The sequence below is a fragment of the Haliotis asinina genome, chromosome 2, assembly GCF_037392515.1.
Source record: "Haliotis asinina isolate JCU_RB_2024 chromosome 2, JCU_Hal_asi_v2, whole genome shotgun sequence".
Taxonomy (NCBI): Eukaryota; Metazoa; Mollusca; class Gastropoda; order Lepetellida; family Haliotidae; genus Haliotis; species Haliotis asinina.
The window spans coordinates 100,367,461-100,392,095 of record NC_090281.1 but is presented as its reverse complement, the minus strand read 5'-3'; the positions used below and the strand labels follow the sequence as shown (position 1 = coordinate 100,392,095).

Sequence of the window (24,635 nt, the reverse complement as noted above, 5' to 3'; positions counted from 1 at the left end):
CACGCAGACCCTGACTTCCAAACAGATTATGTCTTACTCACACAGACTATGTCTTACTCACACAGAGTATGTCTTACTCACACAGACTATGTCTTACTCACACAGACCCTGACTTCCAAACAGATTCTGTCTTACTCACACAGACTATGTCTTACTCACACAGACTATGTCTTACTCACGCAGACCCTGACTTCCAAACAGATTCTGTCTTACTCACACAGACTATGTCTTACTCACACAGACTATGTCTTACTCACGCAGACCCTGACTTCCAAACAGATTCTGTCTTACTCACACAGACTATGTCTTACTCACACAGAGTATGTCTTACTCACACAGACTATGTCTTACTCACACAGACCCTGACTTCCAAACAGATTCTGTCTTACTCACACAGACTATGTCTTACTCACACAGACTATGTCTTACTCACGCAGACCCTTACTTCCAAACAGATTCTGTCTTACTCACACAGACTATGTCTTACTCACGCAGACCCTGACTTCCAAACAGATTATGTCTTACTCACACAGACTATGTCTTACTGACACAGACTATGTCTTACTCACACAGAGTATGTCTTACCCACACAGACCCTGACTTCCATACAGGTTCTGTCTTACTCACACAGACTATGTCTTACTGACACAGACTATGTCTTACTCACACAGAGTATGTCTTACCCACACAGACCCTGACTTCCATACAGGTTCTGTCTTACTCACACAGACTATGTCTTACTCACACAGACTATGTCTTACTGACACAGGCTATGTCTTACTCACACAGACCCTGACATCCAAACAGATTCTCTCTTACCCACATAGAACCCTGACTTCCAAACACAGATTCTCTTTTACTCACAGAGACCCTGACTTCTATACACAGACCCCTGACTTTCACACACAGACCCCTGACTTTCCCACACTGACCGTGTCTTACCCACAGACACCCTGACTTCAACACACCAACTCTGACTTCAACACACCAACCCTGTCTTCCCCACACCAACCCTGTCTTCACCACATCTGACTTCCCCAGACAGACCCTGATTTTCACAAAATGATTCTCACTTACCCATATCAACCCTGCCTTCCCAACAATGAATCTGACTTCCCCAAAGGCACCCTGACTTCCCCAAACCGACCCTGACTTCCCCACAACAACCCTGTCTTCCCCAAACTGACTCTGTCTTCCCCACAGACCCTGACTTAACCAAACCAACCCTGACTTCCCCACACCAACCCTGTCTTCACCAAACTGACCCTGTCTTCCCAACACCGACCATGACTTATCCAGACACAATGACTTTGCCAAACGGACACTGACTTCCCTACAGAGACCCTGACTCCCATACACAGACGCTAACTTCCTCACACACCCTGACTTTCCACAGATACCTTGACTTACCAACACCCTGACTTCTAAACACAAACCCTGACTTCTATACACAGACGCCCACCTCCCCATAAAGACCCTGATTTTCCCACACAGAGGATGTCTTCAAAACACAGATCCTGACTTCCCCCACACAGACCAACACTTCCCCAACAGACCCAGACTTCAACCACTCAGACTATGACTTTCCTACACCCTCACCTCCCCACTCAGGACAAGTCTTCCCACACAGAACCCTGACTTCCAAACACAGACTATGTCTTACTCACACAGATTATGTCTCACTCACTCAGACCCTGACTTCCAAACAGATTCTGTCTTACTCACACAGAACCTTGACTTCCAAACACAGACTATGTCTTACTCACACAGATTATGTCTCACTCACTCAGACCCTGACTTCCAAACAGATTCTGTCTTACTCATACAGAACCTTGACTTCCAAACACAGACTATGTCTTACTCACACAGAACCTTGACTTCCAAACACAGACTATGTCTTACTCACACAGATTATGTCTCACTCACTCAGACCCTGACTTCCAAACAGACTATGTCTTACTCACGCAGAACTCTGACTTCCAAAACAGAGACTATGTCTTACTCACACAGAACCTTGACTTCAAAACACAGACTATGTCTTACCAGCAAAGACACTGACCTCCCCACATAGACCATGCCTTCCCTCACACAGAAACTGACTTAACCCACACAGACTATGAGTTCTACACAGACCCCTGACTTCCACACAAAGGCCCGGACTTTCCCACACTGACCGTGTCTTACCCACAGACACCCTGACTTCAACACACCAACCCTGACTTCAACACACCAACCCTGTCTTCCCCACACCAACCCTGTCTTCACCACATCTGACTTCCCCAGACAGACCCTGATTTTCACAAAATGATTCTCACTTACCCATATCAACCCTGCCTTCCCAACAATGAATCTGACTTCCCCAAAGGCACCCTGACTTCCCCAAACACAGACTATGTCTTACTCACACAGATTATGTCTCACTCACTCAGACCCTGACTTCCAAACAGATTCTGTCTTACTCACACAGAACCCTGACTTCCAAACACAGACTATGTCTTACTCACACAGAACCTTGACTTCCAAACACAGACTATGTCTTACTCACGCAGAACTCTGACTTCCAAAACAGAGACTATGTCTTACTCACACAGAACCTTGACTTCAAAACACAGACTATGTCTTACTCACACAGAATCCTGACTTCCATACAGATTCTGTCTTACTGACACAGACTATGTCTTACTCACACAGACTATGTCTTACTCACGCAGACCCTGACTTCCAAACAGATTATGTCTTACTCACACAGACTATGTCTTACTCACGCAGACTATGTCTTACCCACGCAGACCCTGACTTCCAAACAGATTCTGTCTTACTGACACAGACTATGTCTTACTCACACAGACTATGTCTTACTCACGCAGACCCTGACTTCCAAACAGATTATGTCTTACTCACACAGACTATGTCTTACTCACACAGAGTATGTCTTACTCACACAGACTATGTCTTACTCACACAGACCCTGACTTCCAAACAGATTCTGTCTTACTCACACAGACTATGTCTTACTCACACAGACTATGTCTTACTCACGCAGACCCTGACTTCCAAACAGATTCTGTCTTACTCACACAGACTATGTCTTACTCACACAGACTATGTCTTACTCACGCAGACCCTGACTTCCAAACAGATTCTGTCTTACTCACACAGACTATGTCTTACTCACACAGAGTATGTCTTACTCACACAGACTATGTCTTACTCACACAGACCCTGACTTCCAAACAGATTCTGTCTTACTCACACAGACTATGTCTTACTCACACAGACTATGTCTTACTCACGCAGACCCTTACTTCCAAACAGATTCTGTCTTACTCACACAGACTATGTCTTACTCACGCAGACCCTGACTTCCAAACAGATTATGTCTTACTCACACAGACTATGTCTTACTGACACAGACTATGTCTTACTCACACAGAGTATGTCTTACCCACACAGACCCTGACTTCCATACAGGTTCTGTCTTACTCACACAGACTATGTCTTACTGACACAGACTATGTCTTACTCACACAGAGTATGTCTTACCCACACAGACCCTGACTTCCATACAGGTTCTGTCTTACTCACACAGACTATGTCTTACTCACACAGACTATGTCTTACTGACACAGGCTATGTCTTACTCACACAGACCCTGACATCCAAACAGATTCTCTCTTACCCACATAGAACCCTGACTTCCAAACACAGATTCTCTTTTACTCACAGAGACCCTGACTTCTATACACAGACCCCTGACTTTCACACACAGACCCCTGACTTTCCCACACTGACCGTGTCTTACCCACAGACACCCTGACTTCAACACACCAACTCTGACTTCAACACACCAACCCTGTCTTCCCCACACCAACCCTGTCTTCACCACATCTGACTTCCCCAGACAGACCCTGATTTTCACAAAATGATTCTCACTTACCCATATCAACCCTGCCTTCCCAACAATGAATCTGACTTCCCCAAAGGCACCCTGACTTCCCCAAACCGACCCTGACTTCCCCACAACAACCCTGTCTTCCCCAAACTGACTCTGTCTTCCCCACAGACCCTGACTTAACCAAACCAACCCTGACTTCCCCACACCAACCCTGTCTTCACCAAACTGACCCTGTCTTCCCAACACCGACCATGACTTATCCAGACACAATGACTTTGCCAAACGGACACTGACTTCCCTACAGAGACCCTGACTCCCATACACAGACGCTAACTTCCTCACACACCCTGACTTTCCACAGATACCTTGACTTACCAACACCCTGACTTCTAAACACAAACCCTGACTTCTATACACAGACGCCCACCTCCCCATAAAGACCCTGATTTTCCCACACAGAGGATGTCTTCAAAACACAGATCCTGACTTCCCCCACACAGACCAACACTTCCCCAACAGACCCAGACTTCAACCACTCAGACTATGACTTTCCTACACCCTCACCTCCCCACTCAGGACAAGTCTTCCCACACAGAACCCTGACTTCCAAACACAGACTATGTCTTACTCACACAGATTATGTCTCACTCACTCAGACCCTGACTTCCAAACAGATTCTGTCTTACTCACACAGAACCTTGACTTCCAAACACAGACTATGTCTTACTCACACAGATTATGTCTCACTCACTCAGACCCTGACTTCCAAACAGATTCTGTCTTACTCATACAGAACCTTGACTTCCAAACACAGACTATGTCTTACTCACACAGAACCTTGACTTCCAAACACAGACTATGTCTTACTCACACAGATTATGTCTCACTCACTCAGACCCTGACTTCCAAACAGACTATGTCTTACTCACGCAGAACTCTGACTTCCAAAACAGAGACTATGTCTTACTCACACAGAACCTTGACTTCAAAACACAGACTATGTCTTACCAGCAAAGACACTGACCTCCCCACATAGACCATGCCTTCCCTCACACAGAAACTGACTTAACCCACACAGACTATGAGTTCTACACAGACCCCTGACTTCCACACAAAGGCCCGGACTTTCCCACACTGACCGTGTCTTACCCACAGACACCCTGACTTCAACACACCAACCCTGACTTCAACACACCAACCCTGTCTTCCCCACACCAACCCTGTCTTCACCACATCTGACTTCCCCAGACAGACCCTGATTTTCACAAAATGATTCTCACTTACCCATATCAACCCTGCCTTCCCAACAATGAATCTGACTTCCCCAAAGGCACCCTGACTTCCCCAAACACAGACTATGTCTTACTCACACAGATTATGTCTCACTCACTCAGACCCTGACTTCCAAACAGATTCTGTCTTACTCACACAGAACCCTGACTTCCAAACACAGACTATGTCTTACTCACACAGAACCTTGACTTCCAAACACAGACTATGTCTTACTCACGCAGAACTCTGACTTCCAAAACAGAGACTATGTCTTACTCACACAGAACCTTGACTTCAAAACACAGACTATGTCTTACTCACACAGAATCCTGACTTCCATACAGATTCTGTCTTACTGACACAGACTATGTCTTACTCACACAGACTATGTCTTACTCACGCAGACCCTGACTTCCAAACAGATTATGTCTTACTCACACAGACTATGTCTTACTCACGCAGACTATGTCTTACCCACGCAGACCCTGACTTCCAAACAGATTCTGTCTTACTGACACAGACTATGTCTTACTCACACAGACTATGTCTTACTCACGCAGACCCTGACTTCCAAACAGATTATGTCTTACTCACACAGACTATGTCTTACTCACACAGAGTATGTCTTACTCACACAGACTATGTCTTACTCACACAGACCCTGACTTCCAAACAGATTCTGTCTTACTCACACAGACTATGTCTTACTCACACAGACTATGTCTTACTCACGCAGACCCTGACTTCCAAACAGATTCTGTCTTACTCACACAGACTATGTCTTACTCACACAGACTATGTCTTACTCACGCAGACCCTGACTTCCAAACAGATTCTGTCTTACTCACACAGACTATGTCTTACTCACACAGAGTATGTCTTACTCACACAGACTATGTCTTACTCACACAGACCCTGACTTCCAAACAGATTCTGTCTTACTCACACAGACTATGTCTTACTCACACAGACTATGTCTTACTCACGCAGACCCTTACTTCCAAACAGATTCTGTCTTACTCACACAGACTATGTCTTACTCACGCAGACCCTGACTTCCAAACAGATTATGTCTTACTCACACAGACTATGTCTTACTGACACAGACTATGTCTTACTCACACAGAGTATGTCTTACCCACACAGACCCTGACTTCCATACAGGTTCTGTCTTACTCACACAGACTATGTCTTACTCACACAGACTATGTCTTACTGACACAGGCTATGTCTTACTCACACAGACCCTGACATCCAAACAGATTCTCTCTTACCCACATAGAACCCTGACTTCCAAACACAGATTCTCTTTTACTCACAGAGACCCTGACTTCTATACACAGACCCCTGACTTTCACACACAGACCCCTGACTTTCCCACACTGACCGTGTCTTACCCACAGACACCCTGACTTCAACACACCAACTCTGACTTCAACACACCAACCCTGTCTTCCCCACACCAACCCTGTCTTCACCACATCTGACTTCCCCAGACAGACCCTGATTTTCACAAAATGATTCTCACTTACCCATATCAACCCTGCCTTCCCAACAATGAATCTGACTTCCCCAAAGGCACCCTGACTTCCCCAAACCGACCCTGACTTCCCCACAACAACCCTGTCTTCCCCAAACTGACTCTGTCTTCCCCACAGACCCTGACTTAACCAAACCAACCCTGACTTCCCCACACCAACCCTGTCTTCACCAAACTGACCCTGTCTTCCCAACACCGACCATGACTTATCCAGACACAATGACTTTGCCAAACGGACACTGACTTCCCTACAGAGACCCTGACTCCCATACACAGACGCTAACTTCCTCACACACCCTGACTTTCCACAGATACCTTGACTTACCAACACCCTGACTTCTAAACACAAACCCTGACTTCTATACACAGACGCCCACCTCCCCATAAAGACCCTGATTTTCCCACACAGAGGATGTCTTCAAAACACAGATCCTGACTTCCCCCACACAGACCAACACTTCCCCAACAGACCCAGACTTCAACCACTCAGACTATGACTTTCCTACACCCTCACCTCCCCACTCAGGACAAGTCTTCCCACACAGAACCCTGACTTCCAAACACAGACTATGTCTTACTCACACAGATTATGTCTCACTCACTCAGACCCTGACTTCCAAACAGATTCTGTCTTACTCACACAGAACCTTGACTTCCAAACACAGACTATGTCTTACTCACGCAGAACTCTGACTTCCAAAACAGAGACTATGTCTTACTCACACAGAACCTTGACTTCAAAACACAGACTATGTCTTACCAGCAAAGACGCTGACCTCCCCACATAGACCATGCCTTCCCTCACACAGAAACTGACTTAACCCACACAGACTATGAGTTCTACACAGACCCCTGACTTCCACACAAAGGCCCTGACATTCCCACACTGACCGTGTCTTACCCACAGACACCCTGACTTCAACACACCAACCCTGACTTCAACACACCAACCCTGTCTTCCCCACACCAACCCTGTCTTCACCACATCTGACTTCCCCAGACAGACCCTGATTTTCACAAAATGATTCTCACTTACCCATATCAACCCTGCCTTCCCAACAATGAATCTGACTTCCCCAAAGGCACCCTGACTTCCCCAAACACAGACTATGTCTTACTCACACAGATTATGTCTCACTCACTCAGACCCTGACTTCCAAACAGATTCTGTCTTACTCACACAGAACCCTGACTTCCAAACAGATTCTGTCTTACTCACACAGAACCTTGACTTCCAAACACAGACTATGTCTTACTCACACAGAACCTTGACTTCCAAACACAGACTATGTCTTACTCACGCAGAACTCTGACTTCCTAAACAGAGACTATGTCTTACTCACAGAGAACCTTGACTTCAAAACACAGACTATGTCTTACTCACACAGAATCCTGACTTCCATACAGATTCTGTCTTACTGACACAGACTATGTCTTACTCACACAGACTATGTCTTACTCATGCAGACCCTGACTTCCAAACAGATTATGTCTTACTCACACAGACTATGTCTTACTCACACAGACTATGTCTTACTCACGCAGACCCTGACTTCCAAACAGATTATGTCTTACTCACACACACTATGTCTTACTCATACAGACTATGTCTTACTCACGCAGACCCTGACTTCCAAACAGATTATGTCTTACTCACACAGACTATGTCTTACTCACACAGAGTATGTCTTACTCACACAGACTATGTCTTACTCACACAGACCCTGACTTCCAAACAGATTCTGTCTTACTCACACAGACTATGTCTTACTCACACAGACTATGTCTTACTCACGCAGACCCTGACTTCCAAACAGATTATGTCTTACTCACACAGACTATGTCTTACTCACACAGACTATGTCTTACTCACGCAGACCCTGACTTCCAAACAGATTCTGTCTTACTCACACAGACTATGTCTTACTCACACAGAGTATGTCTTACTCACACAGACTATGTCTTACTCACACAGACCCTGACTTCCAAACAGATTCTGTCTTACTGACACAGACTATGTCTTACTCACACAGACTATGTCTTACTCACGCAGACCCTGACTTCCAAACAGATTCTGTCTTACTCACACAGACTATGTCTTACTCACACAGAGTATGTCTTACCCACACAGACCCTGACTTCCATACAGGTTCTGTCTTACTGACACAGACTATGTCTTACTCACACAGACTATGTCTTACTGACACAGACTATGTCTTACTCACACAGACCCTGACTTCCAAACAGATTCTGTCTTACTCACACAGACTATGTCTTACTCACACAGACTATGTCTTACTCACACAGACCCTGACTTCCAAACAGATTCTGTCTTACTCACACAGACTATGTCTTACTCACACAGACTATGTCTTACTCACGCAGACCCTGACTTCCAAACAGATTCTGTCTTACTCACACAGACTATGTCTTACTCACACAGAGTATGTCTTACCCACACAGACCCTGACTTCCATACAGGTTCTGTCTTACTGACACAGACTATGTCTTACTCACACAGACTATGTCTTACTGACACAGACTATGTCTTACTCACACAGACCCTGACATCCAAACAGATTCTCTCTTACCCACATAGAACCCTGACTTCCAAACACAGATTCTCTTTTACTCACACAGACCCTGACTTCTATACACAGACCCTTGACTTTCATACACAGAACCCCTGTCTTCCACACACAGACACCAACTTTCCAACACTGACTCTGACATACAGACTCTGACTTGGCCACATAAAACCTGTATTCCCCATGCATACCCTGACTTCCCCTACATGGACCTGACTTGTACACACCGACCCTGACTTCCCGTACATGGACCTGACTTGTACACACCGACCCTGACTTCCCCTACATGGACCTGACTTGTACACACCGACCCTGACTTCCCCTACATGGACCTGACTTGTACACACCGATCCTGATTTCCCCTACATGGACGTGACTTGTACACACAGACCTGACTTGTACACACCGACCCTGACTTCCCCTACATGGACCTGACTTGGACACACCGACCCTGTCTTCCCCTACATGGACCTGACTTGTACACACAGACCCTGACTTGTACACACCGACCCTGACTTCCCCTACATGGACCTGACTTGTACACACAGACCCTGACTTCCCCTACATGGACCTGACTTGTACACACAGACCCTGACTTGTACACACCGACCCTGTCTTCCCCTACATGGAAAGGACTTGTACACACTGACCCTGTCTTCCCCTACATGGACCTGACTTGTACACACAGACCCTGACTTCCCCTACATGGACCTGACTTGTACACACCGACCCTGACTTCCCCTACACGGACCTGACTTGTACACACAGACCCTGACTTCCCCTACATGGAAAGGACTTGTACACACTGACCCTGTCTTCCCCTACATGGACCTGACTTGTACACACAGACCCTGACTTCCCCTACATGGAAAGGACTTGTACACACCAACCCTGACTTCCCCTACATGGACCTGACTTGTACACACAGACCCTGACTTCCCCTACATGGACCTGACTTGTACACACCGACCCTGATTTCCCCTACATGGACCTGACTTGTACACACCGACCCTGACTTCCCCTACATGGACCTGACTTGTACACACAGACCCTGTCTTCCCCTACATGGACCTGACTTGTACACACTGACCCTGATTTCCCCTACATGGAAAGGACTTGTACACATCGACCCTGACTTCCCCTACATGTACCTGACTTGTACACACCGACCCTGACTTCCCCTACATGGACCTGACTTGTACACACAGACCCTGACTTCCCCTACATGGACCTGACTCGTACACACCGACCCTGATTTCCCCTACATGGACCTGACTTGTACACACCGACCCTGACTTCCCCTACATGGACCTGACTTGTACAAACCGACCCTGTCTTCCCCTACATGGACCTGACTTGTACACACTGACCCTGTCTTCCCCTACATGGAAAGGACTTGTACACACTGACCCTGTCTTCCCCTACATGGACCTGACTTGTACACACAGACCCTGTCTTCCCCTACATGGACCTGACTTGTACACACCGACCCTGTCTTCCCCTACATGGACCTGACTTGTACACACAGACCCTGTCTAACTATTATTACCCTGTGAAGAACCATCGGTCTGGTTTGATGGCCTCAGCTGTCTTGTGAGGATCATCCCAGTAGCCTAGCATTGTTGTGTATCCTCGTGTACACAGCTCGCCTGGGGTACCAATGGGCACCACCTCCCCAGCCTCATCCACAACCTTGGCCTGTGACATATATAGGACTTTAGGAACACTTAATGTGACACATATAGAACTATAGGGGCACTTAATGTGACACATATAGAACTATAGGGGCACTTAATGTGGCACATATAGAACTATAGGAGCACTTAATGTGACACACATAGAACTATAGGAACACTTAATGTGACACACACAAAACTACAGGAACACTTAATGGGACGCACACAGAACTATAGGAACACTTAATGTGACACATAGAGTGTTAGGAACACTTAATGTAACACACATAGAACTGCAAGGGATACTTACATAGAACTATAGGGGCACTTGTTGTGACACACCTAGAACTATAGGAACACTTAACTATAGGAACACTTAATGTGACACACACAGAACTATCGGAACACTTAATGTGACACACATAGAACTATAGGAACACTTAATGTGACACACATAGAACTATGAGGGCACTTTTTGTGACACACATACAACTATGAGGGCACTTGCTGTGACACACATAGAACTATTTGAACTTTTGCTGTGACACATGTAGAACTATAGGGGCACTTGATGTGAAACACATAGAACCATACGGGTACTTGCTGTGACACACATAGAACCACAGGGACACTTGTTGTGACACACATAGAACCATACAGGTACTTGCTGTGACACACATAGAACCACAGGGACACTTGTTGTGACACACATAGAACTATAGGGACACTTGCTGTGACACACATAAAAGAATAGGAACACTTAATGTGACACATATAGAACTACAAGGGCACTTGTTGTGACACACATAGAACTATAGGAACTCTTGCTGTGGCACATATAGAACTATAGGCACATTTGCTGTGACACACATAGACCTATAGGGGTGGCTGATGTGACACATATAGAACTATAGGGACACTTCCTGTGACACATACAGAACTATAGGAACACTTGCTGAGACACATAAAACCATAGGGGTACTTGATGTGACACACATAGAACTATAGGGACACTTGCTGAGACACATAAAGCCATAGGTGTAGTTGATGTGACACACGTAGAACTATAGGGGTACTTCATCACACGCATACAACTATAGGGACACTTGATGTGACACACATAGAACTATAGGGACACTTGCTGTGGCACACATAGAACTGTAGGAACACTTGTTGTGACACACACAGAACCATGGGGGTACCTGATGTGACACATATGGAACTATAGGAACACTTAATGTGACACATGTAGAACTATAGGAACACTTGTTATGACACACATAGAACCATAGGGACACTTCCTGTGACACATACAGAACCATGGGGACACTTGCTGTGGCACACATAGAACTTTCGAGGTACTTGATGTGACACACATAGAACTATAGGGACACTTGCTGTGACGCACATAAAACTATAGGGACACTTAATGTGACAAATATAGAACTATAGGGACACTTGCTGTGACACACATAGAACTATAGGAACACTTGTTATGACACACATAGAACTACTGGTGTACTTACTGTGGCACACATAGAACTATAGGGGTACTTGATGTGACACACGTAGAACTATAGGGACAGTTGCTGTGACACATATGGAACTGTAGGGGTACTTACTGTGACACACATAGAACTAAAGGGACAGTTGCTGTGACACATATGGAACTATAGGGACACTTACTGAGATACATAAAGCCATAGGGGTACTTGATGTGACACACATAGAACTATAGGGGTATTTCGTAACACACATACAAATATAGGGACACTTCTTGTGACACATATAGAAATATAGGGACACTTGCTGTGACACAGATAGAACTATAGGGGTACTTGATGTGACACACACAGAACTATAGGGACACTTGATATGACACACATAGAACAACAGGGACACTTGCTGTGACACACATAGAACTATAGGAACACTTGCTCTGATACATAGAACGATAGGGGCACCTGTTTACATCTTTAATGATGGGTGGGGGTGGGTGAGTACCATAGGGGCACCTGCTTACATCCTTACCGATGGGTTTGGGGTGAGGTGGGGGTAGGGGGAGTACTACAGGGGCACCTGCTTATATCTTTTCTGATGGGTGGGGTAGGGGGAGTACTATTGGGGCACCTGCTTACATCCTTACCGAAGGGTGGGGTAGGGGGAGTACTATAGGGGCACCTCTTTACATCCTTACCGAAGGGTGGGGGTGGGGTGGGGGTAAGGGGAGTACTGTAGGGGCACCTGTTTACATCCTTGCCGATGGGTGGGGTAGGGGGAGTACTATAGGGCACTTGCTTACATCCTTACCGATGGGTGGGGTAGGGGGAGTACTATAGGGGCACCTGCTTACATCCTTACCGAAGGGTGGGGTAGGGGGAGTACTATAGGGGCACCTGTTTACATCCTTACCGAAGGGTGGGGGTGGGGTGGGGGTAAGGGGAGTACTATAGGGGCACCTGCTTACATCCTTACCGAATGGTGGTGGGGGGGAAGGAGTACTATAGGGGCACCTGCTTACATCTTTAACAATGGGTGGGGTGTGGGGAGGGAGTACTATAGGGGCACTTGCTTACATCTGTGACGATGTGGGGAGTACTAAAAGGGGGACCTGCTCACATCTGTAACTATGGGGTGGAGGAGTAATATCGGGCAGCTGCTGAGGAGTACTACAGGGCACATGCTTACATCTTTAACTGTGGGTGGGGGAGTACTATAGGGCACATGCTGACATCTTTAACTGTGGGTGGGGGAGTACTATAGGGCACATGCTTACATTTTTAACTGTGGGTAGGGGAGTACTATAGGGCACATGCTTACATTTTTAACTGTGGGTGGGGGAGTACTATAGGGGCACCTGCTTATGCCAAATGTTTTGGTGAGTGCATAGCTGCTAGATGAAGGAGAGTAATGAACGATTTTATAAGTTCTGCTCCTGAAAAGAGCACAACCACCAATTTCAGTCCAAATTAAACTTGTTGCCATTGAAAGGCCAAAATATTTTAATTGTTGCCATACAAATGCCAAAATATTTTAATCAGAATTCAAACATTACCAAAAGGCACCAGTACACCACTAGACCAAAGCTATTTCATGTTTGGTGAAGAAATAGTGAAAAGAGCACTACAACCAATTTCAGTCAAAGTCAAACTTGTAGCCAAAGAATTTTATTCAGAAATCCAAACTACCAAAAGGCACCAGTAAACCACCAGATCTATCTATGTCCCAAGTTTAGTGATGAAATATTGAATGGTTTTAAAGTTCTGCTCCAGAAAAGAATGTGCATGGACGGAGTGCATTCTAACACCCCCCAGAAAATGCATTGCAGGGGATAACTATAGGCAGGGGAGTACAATGGGGGCACCTGCTTACATCTGTAACTATGATGGGTGTGTGTGGTGGGGAGGTGGAGGGGGAGGAAGTTGTGGTACTAAGGGGCACCTGCTTACATCTGTATCTATGATGTGTGTGTGTGGTGGGGAGGTGGAGGGGGGGGGGGGGGGGGTTATGGTACTAAGGGGCACCTGCTTACATCTGTAACTATGATGGGTGTGTGTGGTGGGGAGGTGGAGGGGGTGGCAGATGTGGTACTAAGGGGCACCTGCTTACATCTGTATCTATGATGTGTGTGTGTGGTGGGGAGGTGGAGGGGGGGGGGGTTATGGTACTAAGGGGCACCTGCTTATATCTGTAACTATGATGGGGGTGTGTGGTGGGGAGGTGGGGTGGGGGGGGGAGTTGTGGTACTAAGGGGCACCTGCTTACATCTGTAACTATGATGGGGGTGTGTGGTGGGGAGGTGGAGGGGGGGAGGGAGTTGTGGTACTAAGGGGCACCTGCTTACATCTGCATCTATGATGGGGGGGTGTGGTGGGGAGGTGGAGGGGGGGGAGGGAGATGTGGTACTAAGGGGCACCTGCTTATATCTATAACACTATATAACACTAGTGCCAGACTATGTGGGCATCTGCTTATGTCTAAGAAAAACACATGATGTGGAGGCATTTTGCTGAAATTCTGAAACTTTATCAATGATTTTGGGATGTTATGATTTGGAAACTTCTACAGATCTTCAGGATACAGACAAAATATATGCATTGTTGAAAACATGAAACATCAGCAGTTCTTACAAATACAAGACAAAGCTTCACGCTGAAATATATGTACATTAGCTGGTTGACTAAGTGGTTCATCTAGCACATTTCCAAAAGTTGGCATTGTATTGTGTAAAAGTTCCTGTTAAGAGGATATTGTGAGAAAACAAGTTTATCTCGCTCCTACCTCTGTGTGTGCTCCACACTGGCCAACTGTGCTAATTCTCTTCTCAGTGGGGCTGTCTCGGTAGCTCTGCATTGTTACAGGACTTGTCTCGGTCAGTCCATAGCACACCTGTTCAGATACAATAATAATAGCTACAATAGTATTTACAATGCATCATCAACAAGCTCCATCAGTAAAGTTATTGGCCTGGCTGAAAAACACACTGTCAGTGAAGTGAAGTGCTATATATTCTTGTATATGTCATGCTACCACCAGACATGGTTGTTCCGAAACTGAAATGTGCAGATGAAAAGCAGATGCTTGAAATGTATGTGTTATTACTTATAGGTGCCTGTCTACACCACATGGAACCTCAATCAGATTAAACCATACACTGAAAGAACATGAACACTTAGTCACTGCCATGGCCAGATCTGTGTAGACTATTCAGTCTGTCTTTATTCCTGTAGTGACGGAGCCTAAGCTAGGTCTTTAGTACAAAGTATGATAACAATTATGACATACAATCACAACGCAAATGTTGGTTTCTACGTTCAAAAGCAAGGTGGATATACATACTAAGTTTGTGAATATGAGTTGTATTACTGGAGTTCATAATCAAATTAAATTTAAACAAGGTAGGAGATGAATGGTAATATTGTGGTTGATATTTTGCCCTTAAATGAGTGTAGTAAAGACATACCAGCTAAAAGTGAAACTCATCTTTAATTACATTTAATGTACAAAATTTTATAAAAGACTATAAAAGACTACTTTAATAGCCAACGTCACAGCATCCTCAAACACCTGTGAGTGAGTGAGTGAGTTAGAATTTAACGTCACACCAGCAATATTGTAGCCATAATGTGACGAGAAATGTTGTAGATGCACACAAAAAATACAAGTAAATAAAGAACCAGTCATCGACGGACTGTAAAATAACTAGAGTATCACAAAAAGAGTTAAAACTAGCTAGAATGTATATTTAAAAGCAGAAAACTATGTTAGACTATACCACATAAAAATTGGCTATTGATCACCAACAACTGAATGGAGATCACCATACCAGGGACCATGGGGACTTACAGTACCTTAGCTACCTACATGATCGCTAGTTGGATTTACACCAACCCTTCAGCTATTGGCGATTGTATGCCAGTTTAGCCACGAATTAAAATGACAGTAATACTACAGCTAAAAGTGTGGAAGATTAAATTTTACTTCAAATGTTTTGGGACTTACGTACCCTCTCAGGTGGACAATAATTTTACAGTACTTCAACCTCCCTTCAGGGTACTGCCACTAACAATCTGAGTTATTAATTTAAAGTTCCAATCATCTCAAACACCTGTCACAGCAGCCAGACCACCATGACACTAGTCGCTGCTTTCTGTAAGACGTTAAACAACTGCTGGTCACCAATCTATGTACAGCAGCTGCCAAACCGTGATGACTTCTCTATCGCCAAGCGAGATGCCACTAATACTTGAAACCAGACAGGCAAAACGTCCTGTGACCATCACCTATGATATTTTCATGTATGAAAAATTCCCTTGAGTCAGGTGCAGGAGTTTACAGGTACAGACTGATGGAGGTCATACCGTGACTTCTGGCATGTGCAGCAGTTGTTTGACTTTGGTCATGACAGCAGCAGGACAGGGCGAGCCAGCCATGATGCCTGTGTACAGGGAGGAGTAGTCATAGAGGGAGAAGTTTGGGTGGTTCAGCATGTCGATGAACATTGTGGGCACTCCATACAAGGACGTGCATCTGAAACAATCACATCTTGACAAATATATTACATATAATTATAATTCAAGTTGTTAATATCCCTTCATCCCTAACAGAACATTCCTAAGTCATAACTGTAAGCATTCTTAAGTCATAAAAACATTCCTACATTGTAAATGTAAATATTCCATGCCACAGATTACAACATTCCTATCCTGTCATTATCAACATTCCGAAACTGTAAATGTCACCATTCCTATCCTGTCATTATCTATATTCTGAAACTGTAAATGTCACCATTCCTATCCTGTCATTATCAACATTCCGAAACTGTAAATGTCACCATTCCTATCTTGTCATTATCTATATTCCGAAACTATAAATGTAGTAGTATAGGGAATGGGGAGAAAAACCGGTAGCGGGTACACCTTTGCTCAGAAGCTTCGGAGTATAGCTAATTCTGCTACCAGCATATATATTCAAACAAGACCCTTCGATAAGACCACTTTTCGGCTGCTTCCAATTACTCCCAATTATAGTGTATTCCCAATTAGAGCTATGCGGGTACATAGACATAGAAATATGCCAGGAACCAAGCTCTCGCGAGAAGCATATACCGAGATCCGATCGGGTCGTTTGTCCATTCGGGAAGCGAAGAGGAAGTATCACATATCGCAAGCTCGATACACACGAATCCGAGGTGGTATAGACAAGCCCACAACTCCCGATATATCCGAAGAATTGGAGGCCCTGCTGCAGAAGTGTCGCCCCATGTTGCTTTCCGACCGAGAGAAACAAATCCTAGAGCAATCGGGACACACCTTCTACGAACACTACCAGATCCCCAAACAGTTTCTCGAACTCTACTTGCTGTGCTTTCGTCCACTAGTAGAAGCCGGCAAAATAGTTGATTTCGTCTACATCTACCCACCCAACCAATTTCGACCCTCGGCGGGCAAACTCCGAATCATTCTCGCTGATAACTGCTATCCGGGCCCCAAGGACAGACACAACCGATGCACCGACTGCCTAGCCACTCTATCGGAACTGCCTGCTCTCTTCGGACCCGACAACTCTACGTGCAAGTGTGGTGCCACCGACCACTGCGTCGACAGCAAGAAATGCATTCTCTGGGAACAGAGAGCGATAGACTACACACCCCAGGAGCGACTTCCACTCGAGGTTCCAGAAGAGATCGAGGTTGGCAGCTGTTGTGTGAATATAGAGAACCTATACGACAACGCCTGCCTTTTCTGGAGCATAAAATACGCACTCCTCATCAACAAATTGATGGACCGTTGTACGTGTAAGGAGAAAGAGTCTTGTATCTTATGGCGGTTATCGGAGAAAGCAGAGGTACCACAGGGGCGGGGTAATATTTGGCATACCCCATTACCCGACTATGGTGGACCCAAGCATATGGAAGTAGCACCCCCTCCATGCAGCGAACACAAAAAAGCTGCGAACGTCCCAGAAGGAGTCTACTTATGCAAAAAGTTTGCTGTAGCGGGACACGAAGGGAAGAACCGGCTGTTATTACTACTCGATCCCCCGACTGGGGAAACGATTCCAGTCTATGGCTACAAGATACGAGAAACGATTCGGGCTGCCGGGGGAATAGAACGCCTACGGTTAGTGCGGGAACCGTTTCTATGCAAGCTCGGTAAAATCTGCTACTCACCTATATCAGAAAAGAAAGACGATAGAGAAATCGAATTACTGCTTCCAGACATTGGACGAGAATAGGTCCGGCAGCTCGCCTAGTATTTTGGTAGATGCAGTCGTGGGCTTACAAAGGACGAATACTTATCTAGGCTAGTTTTTCGTATTCCAACTGCTTTTCGTGGTACCCTACTACTTTTTTCCCCTCAAAAAAACAACACTCTACTGCATAATGAAGGGATCCCCACGTTTCGTCTTGGGTGTTTCTACCTTCTCGGTCGGTGTGTGCACTGGTTTGCTGTGCTTCCAGGTCTTGTAGACGACCTTCCAGAGAAAAACAGCGGCTAGCGAAAGGTAGGTCCACCTTTGGGCTGTTTCTAGTATCTGCCGCACCTTCTGGATATCCAGATGGGTCTCTTCTTGTTCCTCCTCAATGTTTTCTATTTCCTCTTCCTCATTGTCCTTATCCAGCATCGACAAGATGTCGACCAACAAATTCGTGGTTTGTTCCAAACGAGCCGGCAACGTATTCGTGGTTTGTTCCAAACGAGCCGACATCGCTGCAGTTTGCTTCACACTAGCCTCTAGCCTCCCCAAGCGGTTGTAGAAGTCCTGGATGATGGGCACAGTCGGCTCTGCAGCAGGCAATACGCTCTCGCTAGGGGGTAAGATGGCCGCAGGCAATACGCTGCCGGCAGACGTCTCACTAGCGGGAGCAGGCAATGCGTCTGTGCTGGTCGGAGGTTCTACAGCAGGCTCTTGCCATATGTCGTAGAGTCTTGTGGATCCAATACCGAAGCGCTTTTTGACCTCGCTTGCTGGGAGCACCCCTCGAAGGGAGCGTATTTCTTGGACCTTTTCCGAAGACAAATCTCTTCTTGGTGGCATGGGGTGTTTTTCCTGGGAATATATATATATACCATACTTCCTACTTGTCTATATAGGAACCAATCCTCTCCCAGGAAACTTCTAATAATGCTTAGCAATGCTTAGTAATGCTAAGCATTTGCTAAGCATTATTAGAAGTTTCCTGGGAGAGGATTGGTTCCTATATAGACAAGTAGGAAGTATGGTATATATATATATTCCCAGGAAAAACACCCCATGCCACCAAGAAGAGATTTGTCTTCGGAAAAGGTCCAAGAAATACGCTCCCTTCGAGGGGTGCTCCCAGCAAGCGAGGTCAAAAAGCGCTTCGGTATTGGATCCACAAGACTCTACGACATATGGCAAGAGCCTGCTGTAGAACCTCCGACCAGCACAGACGCATTGCCTGCTCCCGCTAGTGAGACGTCTGCCGGCAGCGTATTGCCTGCGGCCATCTTACCCCCTAGCGAGAGCGTATTGCCTGCTGCAGAGCCGACTGTGCCCATCATCCAGGACTTCTACAACCGCTTGGGGAGGCTAGAGGCTAGTGTGAAGCAAACTGCAGCGATGTCGGCTCGTTTGGAACAAACCACGAATACGTTGCCGGCTCGTTTGGAACAAACCACGAATTTGTTGGTCGACATCTTGTCGATGCTGGATAAGGACAATGAGGAAGAGGAAATAGAAAACATTGAGGAGGAACAAGAAGAGACCCATCTGGATATCCAGAAGGTGCGGCAGATACTAGAAACAGCCCAAAGGTGGACCTACCTTTCGCTAGCCGCTGTTTTTCTCTGGAAGGTCGTCTACAAGACCTGGAAGCACAGCAAACCAGTGCACACACCGACCGAGAAGGTAGAAACACCCAAGACGAAACGTGGGGATCCCTTCATTATGCAGTAGAGTGTTGTTTTTTTGAGGGGAAAAAAGTAGTAGGGTACCACGAAAAGCAGTTGGAATACGAAAAACTAGCCTAGATAAGTATTCGTCCTTTGTAAGCCCACGACTGCATCTACCAAAATACTAGGCGAGCTGCCGGACCTATTCTCGTCCAATGTCTGGAAGCAGTAATTCGATTTCTCTATCGTCTTTCTTTTCTGATATAGGTGAGTAGCAGATTTTACCGAGCTTGCATAGAAACGGTTCCCGCACTAACCGTAGGCGTTCTATTCCCCCGGCAGCCCGAATCGTTTCTCGTATCTTGTAGCCATAGACTGGAATCGTTTCCCCAGTCGGGGGATCGAGTAGTAATAACAGCCGGTTCTTCCCTTCGTGTCCCGCTACAGCAAACTTTTTGCATAAGTAGACTCCTTCTGGGACGTTCGCAGCTTTTTTGTGTTCGCTGCATGGAGGGGGTGCTACTTCCATATGCTTGGGTCCACCATAGTCGGGTAATGGGGTATGCCAAATATTACCCCGCCCCTGTGGTACCTCTGCTTTCTCCGATAACCGCCATAAGATACAAGACTCTTTCTCCTTACACGTACAACGGTCCATCAATTTGTTGATGAGGAGTGCGTATTTTATGCTCCAGAAAAGGCAGGCGTTGTCGTATAGGTTCTCTATATTCACACAACAGCTGCCAACCTCGATCTCTTCTGGAACCTCGAGTGGAAGTCGCTCCTGGGGTGTGTAGTCTATCGCTCTCTGTTCCCAGAGAATGCATTTCTTGCTGTCGACGCAGTGGTCGGTGGCACCACACTTGCACGTAGAGTTGTCGGGTCCGAAGAGAGCAGGCAGTTCCGATAGAGTGGCTAGGCAGTCGGTGCATCGGTTGTGTCTGTCCTTGGGGCCCGGATAGCAGTTATCAGCGAGAATGATTCGGAGTTTGCCCGCCGAGGGTCGAAATTGGTTGGGTGGGTAGATGTAGACGAAATCAACTATTTTGCCGGCTTCTACTAGTGGACGAAAGCACAGCAAGTAGAGTTCGAGAAACTGTTTGGGGATCTGGTAGTGTTCGTAGAAGGTGTGTCCCGATTGCTCTAGGATTTGTTTCTCTCGGTCGGAAAGCAACATGGGGCGACACTTCTGCAGCAGGGCCTCCAATTCTTCGGATATATCGGGAGTTGTGGGCTTGTCTATACCACCTCGGATTCGTGTGTATCGAGCTTGCGATATGTGATACTTCCTCTTCGCTTCCCGAATGGACAAACGACCCGATCGGATCTCGGTATATGCTTCTCGCGAGAGCTTGGTTCCTGGCATATTTCTATGTCTATGTACCCGCATAGCTCTAATTGGGAATACACTATAATTGGGAGTAATTGGAAGCAGCCGAAAAGTGGTCTTATCGAAGGGTCTTGTTTGAATATATATGCTGGTAGCAGAATTAGCTATACTCCGAAGCTTCTGAGCAAAGGTGTACCCGCTACCGGTTTTTCTCCCCATTCCCTATACTACTAATGTCACCATTCCTATCTTGTCATTATCAACATTGCGAAACTGTAAATGTCACCATTCCTATCCTGTCATTACCTATATTCCGAAACTGTAAATGTCACCATTCCTATCCTGTCATTATCAACATTCCTAAACTGTAAATGTCACCATTCCTATCCTGTCATTATCTATATTCCTAAACTGTAAATGTCACCATTCCTATCCTGTCATTATCTATATTCCGAAACTGTAAATGTCACCATTCCTATCCTGTCATTATCTATATTCCTAAACTGTAAATGTCACCATTCCTATCCTGTCATTATCTATATTCCGAAACTGTAAATGTCACCATTCCTATCCTGTCATTATCAACATTCCTAAACTGTAAATGTCACCATTCCTATCCTGTCATTATCTATATTCCTAAACTGTAAATGTCACTATTCCTATCCTGTCATTATCTATATTCCTAAACTGTAAATGTCACCATTCCTATCCTGTCATTATCTATATTCCTAAACTGTAAATGTCACCATTCCTATCCTGTTGTGTAGTCCCCACCTCTCCTGCTGCACAGCCTGCAGTGTGGCCTCGGCATCAAAGCTGGGAGAGGGGAACACACAGCATGCACCATGGGAGGGGATCTGCAGGCAACCCAACACCATCCCAAAACAGTGGTACAGCGGCACCGGCACGCACACACGGGTCTCCTGGAGTCAAACCCAAACTGGAATCTAATACTGATTTCAACTAAGTATAACAGACAAGCATGAGGTGCTGTGTCTCCTCTTTACAGGGGGACATGGATGAGGTATTGGGGAGATATTCTGTCCTGGAATCTTTACAGGGAGACAAGGATGAGGTACTGGGGAGATATTCTGTCCTGGAATCTTTACAGGGAGACTTGGGTACCCTGGGTCTGCTTTTCTAATGCCTTGAAACTGACCTCAGCCAACACAATCAAATGACAAACATCACTGCTGAGCAACATGACATGTATGTACTATAGAAGACTCACTTTGACCTTGACGTGAATGTCATGGTAAATGAAATATGCAAAAAAGAAATTGCATATGAAAAAAACATTCAAGAACAGTCTTGAAAGTCTATGAAGAGAAAAAAGGGAACAATTTTTGTGAGATAATGCTGAAAATTGTATCATGCTGTGACCTTGAAAATGTGAAGCTCACCAAAATGAATCAGGAACTGCGTCTTCCCAAAATGCTGCTTGGTGTTGAAAAAAATTCCAACAAACAGTTCTAGATATATCTGGCTGACAAGAAAAAAATGTTACAGTCAAGATCACCAAGCCTGACTGGAACCTTTCTCATAAAGTGATGATGAACTCAGGTAGAGATGTCACCCACCAGCTTCTAAATGCCAAACAAGCAACTAACTCAGTTAAAGCATGTGCTCCGAAGTCCGCATGGTGTATGTGCTCCGAAGTCCGCATGGTGTATCCCGACAAATGTCTGCGCACGTATAGTATGCATGATTTATTTAATAACGTGTGTACAATATATACAACAAGAAAATGTGGGGTCAGGATGGAAAATAATTTTAATCCCAAACAATAAAACAGTTAAATCTATTTGTATTTCTCAGTATTATTCACACACGGAATGAAACTGACTTAATGGGAGAATTACTTCTGGAACAGCCAGGTTGACATAGGTGCTTGCTGAAGCCCTGTCATATAATGGTAATCGAAAAGATCAGTCAAATAGCTGTCATATAATACATTTATATTAATAATAGTCAAAACAGTTATTGTGACCTTTTAAACACATAAATCTAAGCATGTAAATTAATTTCTCCTTCTCTCACGCGTGTCTTACAGGATACTGGATTGTATTATGCATTTATTTGGCTCCCCCGGCCTCTACCTAGCACCAAGCATTGTCTGGCTTAAAGGTATGGTTATGGTGGTGCTCAGCTGTTGATTCATCAAAAGGTTATTACTTTATATTGTATAAGCATTCACTAATTTCAGAGGCATTTGGTTACAATAACATTATTACTATAGACACTTTATAACTAAACTTAGAACTTGAAACCACAGGTTGCTCATGTATGGCACTGAAAGATATAATCGAATCTGCTACTTTTATACATCATCTGTCTGTGATGAACATTTTATGAAATGCCTTTAAGCATGAATTTCTCCCCTAATATGTCTACAAACATGCTTATATTTAAAAAAAAAATCTTTATCTAATGATTTGTGATTATTCACCACTTAACTCTCAAATTTACCAAAACTGGACTTAGTTAATTTCTTATATGTATCAATATGTTGTATGTTCTCTGTGTCACTATATGGGACTTTTTGGAATAAGATGTCTGTCCCGTTCTGTCACAAGATTCAGTTATATAACTAATCCCAAATTAGCTAGGGTTCTATCACATAGGGGGTATGGTGTATTTCTTTGTTAATTACCCACTACACTGTCTCAGAACTGGGAGTCTCACAATTGGGAGCTCTCACAAATAGATATACACCTTTCAGAACATGTTGAAACACACACATAGTTACTAAGAGAGGGGTGGGGAATGACGGTATATTCAGTTTTACATGTATCATTGTCATAGTTTTCTATATCCAATAGCTATAGAATGGTCAAATGTTTAATGAGCTTCTCGGCAGGATCACGCAGATATTGCTATACCATGACTATGGTTATTGTTTTTATGATCAATGCCTATTGCTTCACCATGATCAATGCCTATTGCTTCACCATGATCAGTGCCTATTGCTTCAC

At 45.1% G+C, this 24,635-nt stretch overlaps 1 protein-coding gene across 2 annotated transcripts in view; it reads right to left on the bottom strand.

Moving 5' to 3' along the window:
- Window positions 1-24,635, bottom strand: part of LOC137273066 (medium-chain acyl-CoA ligase ACSF2, mitochondrial-like) — a 57,262-nt gene that overhangs the window by 8,463 nt on the left and 24,164 nt on the right. For both annotated transcript variants that reach the window (XM_067805514.1, XM_067805515.1), the window contains exons 9-12: window positions 22,435-22,583; window positions 16,833-17,001; window positions 15,253-15,360; window positions 10,845-10,993 (exon numbers count right to left, since the gene is read on the bottom strand). In XM_067805514.1, coding sequence (XP_067661615.1) covers window positions 10,845-10,993; window positions 15,253-15,360; window positions 16,833-17,001; window positions 22,435-22,583 — 575 coding nt within the window. The remainder of the gene's footprint in view (window positions 1-10,844; window positions 10,994-15,252; window positions 15,361-16,832; window positions 17,002-22,434; window positions 22,584-24,635) is intronic.